Raw genomic sequence first — 13,873 nt, 5'->3', positions numbered from 1 at the left:
CATACTTGTATGGTTCAACAATAGTAATGCCTTTCTCAGGATTAGTTTCTGATTTGAGTTGCCGCTGACCTTTAACAATACTATGATAGTGCTTCAAATGAGTCCAAAACCCTGTGGTTTGTCGGTTGCTCTCAGCTCTAGCCTTGCTGGTCTTGTTATTGCAACCTTTGAACTCGCATTGTGCCCACAACTGCTCAACTTGCTTGCCATTTTCCTCCACTGTTGTAGTATACTTGTTGAAATACTGTCATATATCCAATGTGCACTTCTTCTGCTGTTTGGCAGGAGGTTGTCCATCATTTTTCAGGTTCACATCTATTGCATCATCTGCATTTGCACCCAAAGTGCCACTTCCACCAGTGCCAATTGTTGGGACTGCATTAGCATCACTTGGTTCTAACTGCCTCTTAGCTGAAGAAGATGCTGCTGCAGTAGGTGTTGCAGATGATGCACACACCCCAAGACTCATATTTGCACTTTCACTTGTAGCTGGCACAACCACCAATTGCTTCTGATTTCCTATAAAACAAAATGAAATGAAAAATGTTCAATCTTCAGTCATTCAAGAAATGCTAATGCAGTAGCTTACTAGTCTACTTCGGTCATTCAAGAAATGCTAATGTTCAGTCTTCTGTTCACCAATTGCTTCTAACTTGAATTACCAAGTATCCTACTACTAGTCTAACAAAGGTCTGATGTTCATTGTTTACTATATTTGCAAGAAGAGTAGTAGATTACTAACTACCAAATTGTCCAAGTGCTAAATAAACAATTTCTCCAAGAAAACATGGAGCTCTGCAGAAAAGGGGCGGGTGGCAATGTGGCATGCTTACCAGGACATGGTGGACTAGTTGTAGTCGGCGAGCTTTGAGGGGTGGCCTCACGAGGCTGGGTCGGTGGTTCCATGAGCCTGCGCGGGACGATGCAGGCGCTTGTGCTTCTCCTACAGACGACATCGTTACGTGAAGGCGGCGTTAGTGGATGGTGATGTCGCTGGCTCACTGCTGCGTTGCGTCATCGCTTCGTGGCGTGGATGTGGACTCGCTGCAGCATGGCGTGGCGTCGCTGGCTTGCTGTGGTGTGGCATTGGCGCGTCGCGTTGTCGGCTCGTGGCGTTGAGCCACCAGGCAGATCTGGTGCCCAGTGACGTGCCAGCGGCGTAGGAGCCCGGAGGGATGCGTGGCGGCGCAGGATCTCGGAGAAAAATGCGGCCGCGCCGGATCCCGGACGGTTTGGATGAGGTTAGGACTCAGGAGCTAAGAGAGGTCGAGAGGTAGCGGCGGCGTTGGGCTTGGGACTCTGGAATCAAGAGCCATGAGAGGTCGAGAGGCTACTGGCGGCGTTGGGCTTAGGCTTGGGCCGATCCGATCGGGAGATGGGTTGGACCGATGGGGTGGCGTCACCTAGTCCCTGGGAGGCTGGAGTTAGTTGTGGGTATTCGGTAATTATCGGTAAAAATTACCGGCTACAAACGGAAATATTCGGAAATGGTCGGAAGGAGGCAAAATTGTTTTCGTTTCCGTTTCCGATTCAAATTACCGATATCGTTTCCGATTCCTCGGAATATTGATACCGCAAGAAACGGTCAGAAGTTCAGGAAAATGACGTCCGATAAAACAAGAATTTTCGCTACCATTTTCAGCCCTAGGTATTAATTGCTTGGGATCGACTTCTTGTGCACATTGGAGACGCCCTCATAGTAGGATCTTCAACTGATCTAGTTGACCAGTAGCTAGGCTGACGCTTGAACCTTGTACTTGTCTATATATTGTTGTGATCAATATAATACAAATGTGTTCGTTGAGCATTAGTATTCTACAGAAGCCACTACTGCAGCACGTAAAAGAGGTGCCAGTATGGATGCAAGCAGGTTAACCCAAAACACGCTCCCCTAAATAGAAATACATCTTGTTTTTATTTTGTATATGTGGGCATATACTAAATAAACTAAAGCAGGTCAATGGATACTCGAAGGTACATACGAGTTGGCACACAGGCATCCTACTTGCAAAAAAAAATGCTACAGGACTCTTTACCGAAAGATATATATAAAATCTTATCTATACTGTACTTTTCTGATTCAATGGTTGACAGGTATAATTAAGATGAAGAAGGGAGTCACGTGATATACATAAAAAAAAAACTTTTTATAAAATCAGATCTCGTAAAAATTTCTTTCACCAACTTCCTTAACAACATTCAATAGCGCAGGGACAATTTTAGCGCTAGAGTTGCACTTGCACCCACCCAAGAGAAGAGAAGATATCAAGACACGACACACTGTTCCCGTCAAGGCAGTAACACATCGGCTCTCGCGGTCTTACTCCTAGGCCGCAAGGCCCAGCCCCCAGTAGCCAGTGGGCCGTCATCCGCGGGCGCCGCGAACCGATCGCTTTCCCCGCGCGTGCGTCGGCCGTGTTCTCCGGCGAAACCGACCCGTCGTCGTCCATATGCGCGCCTGCCGGTCCCGCACCCAGGCCGAACAAACGCCGCCCCAACGCCCGTACAAGCAGCTGCAGGAGCGGGTGGGTGCTTGTCCTCGCTCCGACCGGCCGGCCGGACGATCAAGTCACGCCGGGCACAATGATTCCCGCCGCGCGGCTGCGTGGTCATGCTCATGCGAGTGGTGAACCGGTGACAGGTGACCAGCCATCAGCTGCCTAGGCCCAGCCCAGCCCAGCTAGCTAGCTGATGGACGGTGATAGGCTGATCAGCTTAGAATAGTGCTGCCAACGTATGGATCAGCTACACACTCTCTTAACTATGGATGGATCATGCCTCCCCGCTACGGGGACGTTTGGTTGGAAAGCAAGATTAAATGAGATAAGATTATCTTTGTTTTTTTAATAAGGTGATTTAATTTTTTATTTGATTAGATGTATGAAATAAGTTAATTTTCTGTTTAGTTGGTAGAATGAGAGAGAATAAAATAAGCTAGTTTTCTATTTGGTTGAATATATTAGATAAGCTAAGTTAATTATAAATTAGTGCATCATATAGTTATAAATTAGTGCATCATATGATAAGAATATTAGTGATTTTTTAGATTTTTGAAATTTATTTGAGATAATAAAAATTATTAGAAGTTATAAAAATAGTCTTATTTAGAGAATTTTATTTAAATTTTGACTTATATTTTTTAATTAAACTAATTAAAATAGGTTGCTAATAAACTTTAATTTACTTATAAAAATATTTTAAAAAACTTACATCACTTTTATATTTTAAATAAAATCGAAAATTAAATACAAAATATAAAATCACACTACCCACGCTCGGACAGACGAATATGGACGAGTCCGTCCAGTTATTTTACGATATCAGCTGATCCATGATCTTCAACGAATATTCTCTTAGATGTCCTTATCCGCTTCTGATCTTAAACCAAACAGCCGACAGGAAGCAAAAAGATGGATGGGACGATTCCATCCAGTCCAGGTCGGTGAACCAAACACACGGTACAAGAGGACGCCATCCCATCCTATGTTACACTCCAGTAACTACTATGCATCTTGGAGTAGGTAGATTGTAGGGCAGGATAGATTTCTTGCGCTGATCAGTGTTGGCGAGAAAATCTGCAGCTCTAGGGCCTAGGTGGCATCTCAAGGCTTGCGAATCGTCTTTGAACACTCGACGTTCCGCTTTAGGCCTGATCGTAGCTTGTACTTGAAAAAAAACATGTGCTTTGGGGTTACCCTGGATCTCCAAGCTTGACTCGATTAGTTTTTGCCTTCGGAGCAGAGACCTGACGTGAGTAACGGTGACATCTTACTGGGAATAAATTAGGAAATGTTTTTAAAAAATTTATAAGATAACGATATCTTAATTTTTATTTAAATATATTTTAATTTTATCTTATTGTGTCTACTCTACTGTTTAAGAGGATTATAATACACTCTATCAAAGTAAATTATAAATATGCAAATGTAGAAATGTAAATAAGACAGAAAGATAAACTCGGGATAAGAGATTTTTATCTCGTGGTATCGATAGTATGAATGTCACCTATAATTCACGTTGAAGCTCCACAAATGATATGCTTCTGGTCAGTACTACTCTTCCGGTTATAACTTTTGAGCTACCAAGTCAACAAGACAAGGTCTCAAGCACAATAAGCCATCAAGGTAAGGGCTCACCACTAGCCTCTCTTCCAGTCACTTACCGATCACTTTAGAGCTTGAATCATCAAGGCAATAGTCTTCACATCCCCGTACACGTGTCTTGCAACCGCTCCACACAAAGTCAGAGGGTCAACAAACTTGAGCCACCAAAGCTCAAGATACTGGTGAGGCACTAATATTTCAAGGCGCCGACGTACCACTCAGTACAAACTAGAATCACTCATTGATCCCTTCTTCAAGCTGCAGCACCTAGCTACAATTCACTCTAGGCTTCTAAGCACTAAACACTCTCTAACTTTGTACTTAATTACTTTGAATAATCACTTTAAGCATTTTAATCATGATCTTCGTCAAAATGCTCAATCTTATACATTTGATTTTTTTTTTCAACCTTCACTTTATTTTGATAGTCAAGTCTTCAAATCCTCATAGCTGCCTCGGGCTTCACGTCTTCTTTGGAGCCTAAATTTTTCGGGATCCCTTCATATTTATGATGATTTCCTTCAGCACCCAAATAGGTTGGTTCTATCTCTAATTCTTTCTCCCAAGCATATGTGTAACCACCTTTACATTATTATTCTTCTTAAGCTTGTAGTGGTTGCTCTTGATCTTGATCTTATGATTGGATTTAGTGTAGATGTTGGAGGTCTTGTTTGAGAGGTTCGTTGTTTCTTTCTTCTCATTGGTCTCCATCTTGACTTGCTTGTATTAGAAGGACTTATAGGCTTCTGTTGACATTTGAAGCATGCTACGGTGAACCCCTCTACAAGCTTTTTCACCATAGTAATATGATTATCTTGAGGAGGTTATATATGATTCTTGCCCTTTAATCTTGCCAAATTATTCTTGAGCTTTTCGACTTCTTACTTAAGCTCGTCATTTTCTTGCGCAATGAGTTCATTAGATGGTTCTACAAAAACATTCTTAACATATATCTCATTGCAAAGAGGTGAGCTAAATAAATCAATTAAATCATTACAAGAAATACAAGCATCTACCTTATAATTGATATTAAATAAAGATGTAGATTTCTCCAAATGGACCTCAGATTGAGATTCAATATACTCAAATTTAGCCTTAAGCTCATCATACTCCTTGTTTAATAAATTGAATTTACTCAATAATTATTTATAATTTGAAATAAATGTAGCATGAATGTCATTAAGTACATTGAATTTTTTAAACTCTTTTGATTGTTTCTTTAGAGCCTTTTGTTGATCATTGATCAAATAAAGGAGTTCATCATAGGAGGAAGAGTTCTCATCAGATTTATCATCACTTACATTGTTATCTATATATTTGATCATAAGACATTTGTATAATGATGGCTTGCGTGATGATAATCTTGAGAAAGAATTTCTCTTGGAGGAGTGAGTGATGAAGCACTCATCACTTGAGCTTAAATCTTTATCTGCACCCACCCATCTTCTCATACTTGCAAATGATTTTGCTCTTCCACTAGTCTCCCTCTTGCTCTTGGCCTTATTCTCATTTTTTATGTCACCAAGACTCGAAGGCGTCAACATACCACTCGGTACAAGTTAAGATCACTCTATGATCCCTTCTTCAAGCTGCAGCACCTAATTACAACTCACTCTAGACTTCTAAGCATTAAACACTCTCTAATCTTGTACTTAATTGCTTTGGATAATCACTTTAAGCACTTTAGTGGCTTAAATATCTTCTCAAGTGTGTATGAGCTTCCTCTAGATTCCAACAGCATGCCACACCTTCAAATGACTGATTGGAGTGATATTTATAGCCTTAAACCTGCTAATTAGCCATTTTCCTAACGGCTTAGAAAAGTTATTAACACCGAATAATCCATTGAGAACGGTAAACTAACACTGGATCATCCGGTGAGTACAAACTCAGAAACTAGCCGTTGGAACTCCACTCAATGCCACTGTGAACGCAGGACACTCCGGTGTGCCTTCAAATCCATCATCAGACCTTTCGGTGAGTTATCTTGAGTCATCGAGTCTTTGTAGCCTCTCTATATAAAATGTTTCAGTGCACTCATTCGGTGTTCATTCCATTCACACCAGACCATCCGGTGAGTTAAACCTTCTCTTCTTTTCCCTGAAAATACTCTGGTGCAACTATCTATGTGATCACCGGACTATCCGGTGAGTTGATCTTCATTCTTCAGTACTTGCAGTCGCCTCTGCAAGAAATACTCCGGTGTGCACAAATCAAGCACTGGATCTTCCGGTGGGTTGATCTTTAGTCTTCTACACTTGTATTCTTCTCTACAAGAAATACGACGGTGTTACCTAGTGCAGATTACCGGACTATCTGATGAGGTACTCAGTCTTCTCACCTTTGTCAAAAATACTCTGATAAGTTTAACACACAAAGCACTAGACCGTCCGATGAACCTAACAGTCTCTAGACATAATATTTTGATAAGTGCAAACTTCTTTATACTGGATTTTTCGGTAGGACAAATCTTTGTGAAACTTTTCTTAATGTATTGTATCTATAGGACCTACTAATATATTCTTAACAAATATGTTACTTCTAATAATTATATTATTATTAATTAACAAAATCACAATCATAATGTAATAAAATCATTTTCGCTACACCAGGTAGAAAAAAATCGGAGGGGGCAGCTGAACCGAGTGATTCTGGAGGTTGTCCCTAGGTGGGAGATCCAGGTTCGATCCCCGACTTCTACCCCGGAGACGCTCCTCAGTCCCTTTGTGGCTGGGAGTTGTGGGCCTCCCTTTGAAAAAAAATATAGAGAAGAATCGGGTTAGAAGCACAAGTATCTTATTCGTCGTAATGGAAGTGCAACATAAGGTCAAACTACCTTGGGCTCAATTTATCAGCGCATACACTGTACTGCATGTACATAATACCGAAATCAAAATTAAGTGAAGAAATCTAGATGACACAGTATGTTCATCTTTTCTCTCGATTCGCCGGCCTAAGTTAAAAGTGTTCTTGCAAGAGCCCATTCTTGCATGTCGTGCCCCTGAATGGTATAAAGAACCAAATTTTCAGCAGCTCAGCGTTCAGTGCGAGCAGTGAAGGATTTCTTGCAGTGGAGGATGGCGTCGCGCACGGCGGTGTCGACGTTGCCGTGGCACCAGTACTCCCCCCCGTTCGAGGCGCTGGAGGTGGACCGCCGCGCCGGGATCGCGGCCAGGGCCCTGGACCGCGGGGCGAACACTCGCAGCGGCAGCGCCCTCGCCTTCCGGCACAGCGGCACGAGGAAGCGAAGGTACCTGAGCAGCAACCTCCTCGTAGCCAGCAGTGGCACCCTCGGCTTGGCGCCTGGGTGCCGCGAGCTGGCCACGGAAGCCGGCGTGCTCTGTGCCGAGTGGAAAACCGGCGACGAGCCCGGCGAGACGTCGGCGTACGAGATGCCGCTGTCACGGGAATTGCCGCTCGGCTCGCAGGGGAGGAGTTCCCCGGCACCCACAAGCAGCGGGGAGCACTCCCCGGCGCACGGCAGACCGAAGTCGAAGCCGCCGCCGTCCGACGTCCACCGCATGGAGAACAGCTCCGCGGGGTCCATGTCAATGAAGGACGTGGTGGAGCTGTTGAAAGATTCACCGAGGCCGGCGTCGACGCCGAGGTGCTCGAAGGACGTCGCCTCCCGCGCCTTGCACCTGATCCATCCGGCGCGGGAGAAGCTGCCGCTGCGAGACGGCGAGGCCTCCATGGCGAGACGGCGAGCAAGAGGAGCTTTGGTCAGTGTAGGTGTGTGAGCCGAGGCGAGCGGCAAGTGAGTCGCGCGACGAAGATAATATAGGGGCACTGGGGCAGGCGGGTCCGCGCGCGCGTCAATGTGGGCGCAAGCCAGCGAGTGAGAACAAACGAGCTGGCGTCTGGGGACAAGTCGTTTGGTCCCGTGTCCATGTTGTCTCCTGCCTCCTCTTCGTCCTCTCTTCTCTACCAAAAGGTCTATATAGTGAGCGTTTATTTGTAGAAGAATAACAGAGATCATAATCAAAGAAGACCATAGTGCGGGGTTAGACGGTCTTCTTACGCTCCAGAGTGGCCAGTTGCAAGGAGGATGGAGAGGAGTGGCATGCAACGATGCTGGTGGCGATGGTACTAGTGAACAGTACACATGAATGGAGAGCGAGAAAGATAATAGATATGATCTCTTCTTTTTTAATTTTAAAAAGATACAATATCTCTCGTTATATAGAGAGAACCTATCTTGACTACCAAGCAAACTATGAGTTTCTTCCTAATTTAAATCCAAACTATTCCTTAACTATAGATAAACTATTCCTATTCAAAAGATATTTTATAACTTGATGATGACTTGATCTGAAGATTTGGTGGTGGCGGCAGCCGGCCCTAGGGCTCTCGCGCTTTTCACATGCTGTGAAGATCGGTGATAGCCCTAGCAATGGTCTTGCCTCCATGGTTGTTGCTAAAGTACGATTACCACCCAGTCTAGAGAATAAGCCCCGTGTGGCCACCCGATGGTGTTGAGGAGAAAGCAGGCAAGACCAGAACAGATGCTAGCGACTGTAGTGAAGTGACATGCGCCACCCAGAATGGCACCTGAGAAGGTGGAGGTGAAGTAGTGTTGATGTCAAGGAAACAAACAGTCAGGTTGTCGTGAATGAAACTCATTTCCAAGCGAACAAAGTCCCAAAGGATAAGACGTAGGCTACAAAGCCATGGAGTCCCCAGGATGGTGTTGGTGTCACTCATCAAAGGGAAGGTGTTGCCGTCGATGGAGAAGACCTCCCACTCAATGACAAATGGTAGGTTACGGCATAGGCCACGGTTGATGATGCGATCATCAGTGCTGGCAGTAATCGGTATCTAAATACGGCGCAATGGCAGCCCCAGTCAAAGTGCAAGGGACTCATCAATTATGTTGTGTGTTGCACCGATGTCTACAAGAACACGGAGTTCACCCTCACGCAGGACCGCCAAGAGTCGCATGGTGTGGCCACAGGGGAGACGATGCTCCTGATCGCCCCTCATCATCATGAGGGACGCCACACCCTCGTCTTGTTCTTCCGTGTCACTGTTGATGAGTTCCAAGAGGAACAAGTGCTTGCATTTGTGCCCCTTAGAGAACTACTCGTCAAAGCTGAAGCACAGGTTGAGTCAGCGATGCTCCGTTATCTCCTCAGATGTGAGATTCTTGAAGATTCCGTGTATCAAGCGAGGCACCACCCCCAAGGTACCTTCAATCGTCGTCGTTCCCTCAGCCCTGGCCGATGAGGGTGTAGAGTATGAAGAAGATGGATGGACATCGAACTTTCGAACTTGGATGTCATAGAATGCTACCTGACCACAACCATGACATAGGCATGCCTCTCATAGGCGCATGCCAAGCTCATGGCCTCCTCCATGTCCTTAGGCTCCTGGAGTTCCACGTCCATTTTTAGGGCTCTGTCAATCCTGCAATATATATGCTTACTTGTTGTATTTCATTCAAGTTCCTAGCGCGAGCAATAAGTGCAAGGAACTTCTCCGTGTACTCATCTATGAAACCCGTCTTCCGTAGGGCAACAAGCTTACCCAACAGATTATGGCGTATCAGAGGGCCGAAGCGGATGTTGATGAGGCGAGAGAAAGACTCCCATGTGATAGGGTTGTAGTCCTTGGACAGGCGCATGTACCATTGTTGCGTGACGCCTGTCATGTGAAAAGAGGCTAGCCAAACCCTCTCCACATCCAAAGTGTGTTGCCTGACAAAGAAGTAATCACACCTATTGAGCTATGGGAGCGGGTCATCCTTGCCGCCAAAGGTGGGGAACGACAACTTGTGGTACTTAGGTACCATGAAGTCATAGCGGGGTGGTCATCTGTCAAGTGTCGTAGTGGAGGAAGAAGCCGTGATAGGCATCCCGAATGACGACAGAATGATGGGCGTGGACAAGCTGGGGAGGATGACGTGGATCATGTCCACGGAAGAGCTGTCTTCGGGCACCCCTAAGGAGGCTGCCACAAACGCACGGACAACACGCCTGGCTGTTGTCGTGTGTGTGGCCTTAGCCTCCTACCGAGCAGCAGCCTCTTGTGTCACAGAGGTGTTGTCGATCGTCGTCTTTCTTTGTTGCTGTTCGTGAGGCGCTCCTCTTGGCGTTCCATACGGAGTTGCAAGTCTTTGATCATGGATGTCAAGTCATGGAGGTCCTTTCGCACCCTCTCGAGTGCTTCTGTCACAAACTTGTTGAAATCCTGATCACCAACACTGCCAGAACCTATAGTCTTTGATATCAGATGTAGTGGACACTTATTTGTAGAGGGAGGATAGCAGAGATTGTAGTCAAAGGAGGTTATAAGGCGGGGTTGGATGGCCTTCTTGCGCCCCAGAGTGGCCGACTGCAAGGAGGAAGGAGAGGAGGTGGCGTGCGACGATGCTGGTGGAGAGAGAGAAAGATAAGAGATGCAATCTCTTCTTTCTTAATTTTCAAAAGATATAATACCTCTCTTTATATGAAGAGAATCTATCTTGACTATCAAGCAAACTATGTTCTCCTTCATAATTTAAATCCAAACTATTCATTAACTATATATAAATTATTTCTATTTAAAAAATATTTATTTCCTAATCTGAAGATAACTTGATGATAACTTGATCTCGATGATTTGGCAACGACGAAGGCTGGCCCTAGGGCTCCCATGCCTTCTACATGCGGTAGAGATCGGGGACAATGCTAACCCTGGCTGTTGCCGCCTCCTTGCTAAGCCGACCGAATATGCCCCATGGGCCTGACCCATGACAGTCTCCTTTACAAACCGTACTTTTCACGGTCCCAAACCGTATTTGAAACACTTATTTCATAATGTTTATGTGGAATATGTACTGATTCGTGTAAAAAATTGCATGCCAGGACTACATGTGAAATACTGAAATGTACTCGAAATTCAGACTGAAACCTCGAAGCGCTAAATTTGGCCCAAAATGATTGCCCAAAATGATTGCACACAAGAACTGTAAAAGTTAGTGGTGAAAGATGACGGCCTGAAACATGTATGGCTGGTTGTGTCATCCTGGACCTGAAAAATGACAGAATTGTACACTATACTAATATACTCCTAATGAGCAGTGTTCCAAACCTGTCAAAGACAAGCTCATCAATGTTGGCAGCAATGATACGGGATTAGTCGGGTGGGTGAGATAATCCGGACAAAGAACTGGGACAGCATTTCTGCAAGGAGCATCTCCCCATGTCACCACGTCCTACATGCGAGCTCCAACCTTCCAGATGGAACAACGCTCAATGCTCATCAGGTCACAGATCTAGCATGTTGAAGTGCTAACACCTGACAATTTTGGAAGACAATCTATGGTTCCGGGCAGAATCATGCAAGATCTGCGGTCCTCACATCACATGCGCAGTATTTTATTCAAGCTGCTGCAAGGCATATTTTATTCAGTTATTCTCGTCGTGTCGCCTGATTTGAGCCACACCTTCAATATTCAAAGCATGGAGCAGGATAAGTGTAAGCTGATTGGGGAAACAGGTTGAGATTATGAAGGGAAATATAAATATAGTTCCATGAACCTGGACCAAGCAAGGCGAAGCTTAAGACCCTTGAACATGGGACAATGGTCTCTGTAAGCATCCAAGGGAACTGCAATAACGACATGGAGCCACAGTAGCCGGTAGGTCTTTGATCTAGACCTCAATGGTATATATGCTCTTCCATTTGTTAATAGGGTTTAGTGTTGTAGAGCTGTAGCCCGTAGCACACAAAACAAGCACTGGCTTTGAGTCCTGATGAAGTAGTCTGGTGTGGTCTTAATGCAGATGAGAGTTGACTTGGCGAAAGAAAGATCACAAGTCAACTACACTAGCGTAGCTTTGACTTCAGAACATTTGCACAGAGGTGCTGAGCTTAAGCTGCATCAAACAGTCCCTAAATGAAATCAATAGTGTTCCCATAACCGAAGCATCGACAATGATTTAAGAAAGAAAGTGGTGTGCATCACACTACATATAAATGAGTTCAAAATGTATGCAACAAAAATACAGGATAATGTTTAAAGAAAATAAATACTGGTGCGGTCATTGTTAACACTTCAAGTTGGAACTCTTTCTGCTCACTCAAAAATCGTTGTATGTTTTGTGCAAAATTTACGAATTAAACTACCGTTCATCGTTCCATATTCCTTTATTAAATACTCTCTTAGCCCCTAGGTGATGCATTGATGCCTAAAACTCTTATTGTTTACCTATGAGCCCAGTTGGCTACTCTGTTAGGTCTAAGACACTTTATGTTTACTATAAGCATCCCAGTTTGTAAAGAGACAACTCTGAGCATTTTAAGGAGCAATGACTGGTTGAAGTTGGAAGGAACCTTGGCAGAACAACAGTGGTCTGGAAATGGAAAGAGAATTGAATACACCCTCTAGCTTGGCATGGAATGTAAGTTATCTCAAATATACTGACTATGAATAGAAAAGGGGGTGATCTTCTCAATCTTTGATTTCTGTAACGGTGGGCCACACAGCATCTTCACAAACTTTTAAAGGCATTTTACTGAAGGAAAAAAGAACAACAAGGTTAATAATTCAGAAGGTTAATAATTCAGTGCTGATGCAAATTTTGTGCTCCAGCGCAATAAAGATAACCCAAATGTGAGACTCACAGGACACAATACCTATCTAAATGATTTCATGATAGTTGATGCAGAAATGAAAGCTTTGCCAGGTAGAGACATGAATGACATTGCTGCTGTTTTGTCATTGATTTACTGGTCCTTATTCCAAAACTAAGGAACAGATTAGACAGAGCAACTATATATCAACTACTGTCGACCATAATATGACATATTCTGGTTATACTTTGTCGAGCATTACAGTACATTTTGCCCCCACCACTCCTAGCTTTCCAGTAGTACAGATTTGAAGACCCTTCACTCAAAGAACTTTGCATCATCATTCAGAATATGACCCTGGACAACACATGGATGCCAATGATAGCATCATTATATCCATAGCAAACAGAACCCAGAGCGACAAAACTGAGTCTAAACTAATCCATCCAATTGCAAATATAAGTCATCACAAAAGGCAATCAACATTTTTGGTTTGGACTACCAAGTATCAATATATAGAACAATATCTCGATTAATAATATGAAATTTGTATGACTAGATTCTTCATGAAAAGTACTTCAATAATGTATAACCCTTGTGATTTGTACAAATATATCACTATAACAAATAGTGGTCAAAGTGATACCTTGTATACCATGTCAATGTCCAAAACAACTTTTTCACGAACTTAATGTCCAAAACAGCGGAAGTGGTAGTAGTTAAACTGTACCTGGATGCTTCCGCAAAATGAACATTCAATATTCCAGGATAGGTAATAAAACATATTAAGTGGTATAAAAACTGAATACATATGAGACTTCACCTATCGCTACTCCACACATAATTACACAGAAGAACCATTAAAATTCTCTATTTGAAACCAGACACCAGACATATGATAAAAAAGAAGATGCAAACTTATCAATATAGAAACGCATGTATTAATGTATATCACTAAGCAAGTGCCAAAACTCATTCAGTAGAATTCAAAAGATCTTGTACATGTCAGGACTATAGCACAAATAGGGCATGAAGGCAAACGGTTACTCAACATTTGCTGGACACTGTTCGCTTTCAGGTAGTAGCTTGGAGATTGTTGTCGATTCTGTTCTACTTTCAGGTAGTGGTGTGTAAATGTAAGCATTTCATTGAAACTGATACACGCCCACACTTTTTGGAAAGCAGTAGCATGTATAGAAACAGGAACAATGAAC

General features: G+C 43.6%; 1 protein-coding gene across 1 annotated transcript; it reads right to left on the bottom strand.

Annotated features, from left to right (window-relative positions):
* Window positions 1-6,877: 6,877 nt before the first annotated feature.
* Window positions 6,878-7,998, bottom strand: LOC133903729 (uncharacterized). Its single transcript, XM_062345170.1, has one exon. It carries the CDS (start codon window positions 7,795-7,797, stop codon window positions 7,138-7,140), a length of 660 nt encoding a protein of 219 aa, XP_062201154.1. The 5' UTR covers window positions 7,798-7,998; the 3' UTR covers window positions 6,878-7,137.
* Between the last annotated feature and the right edge of the window lie 5,875 nt (window positions 7,999-13,873).

Source organism: Phragmites australis, chromosome 21 (assembly GCF_958298935.1).
Source record: "Phragmites australis chromosome 21, lpPhrAust1.1, whole genome shotgun sequence".
NCBI lineage: Eukaryota > Viridiplantae > Streptophyta > Magnoliopsida > Poales > Poaceae > Phragmites > Phragmites australis.
The sequence above is the reverse complement of the archived record's forward strand: the minus strand, read 5'-3'. Positions and strand labels throughout refer to the sequence as shown.

Bases quoted from the DNA above. Each gene is read 5' to 3' on its own strand.
- LOC133903729 (XM_062345170.1), bottom strand. From the start codon at position 7,797: ATGGAGGCCTCGCCGTCTCGCAGCGGCAGCTTCTCCCGCGCCGGATGG.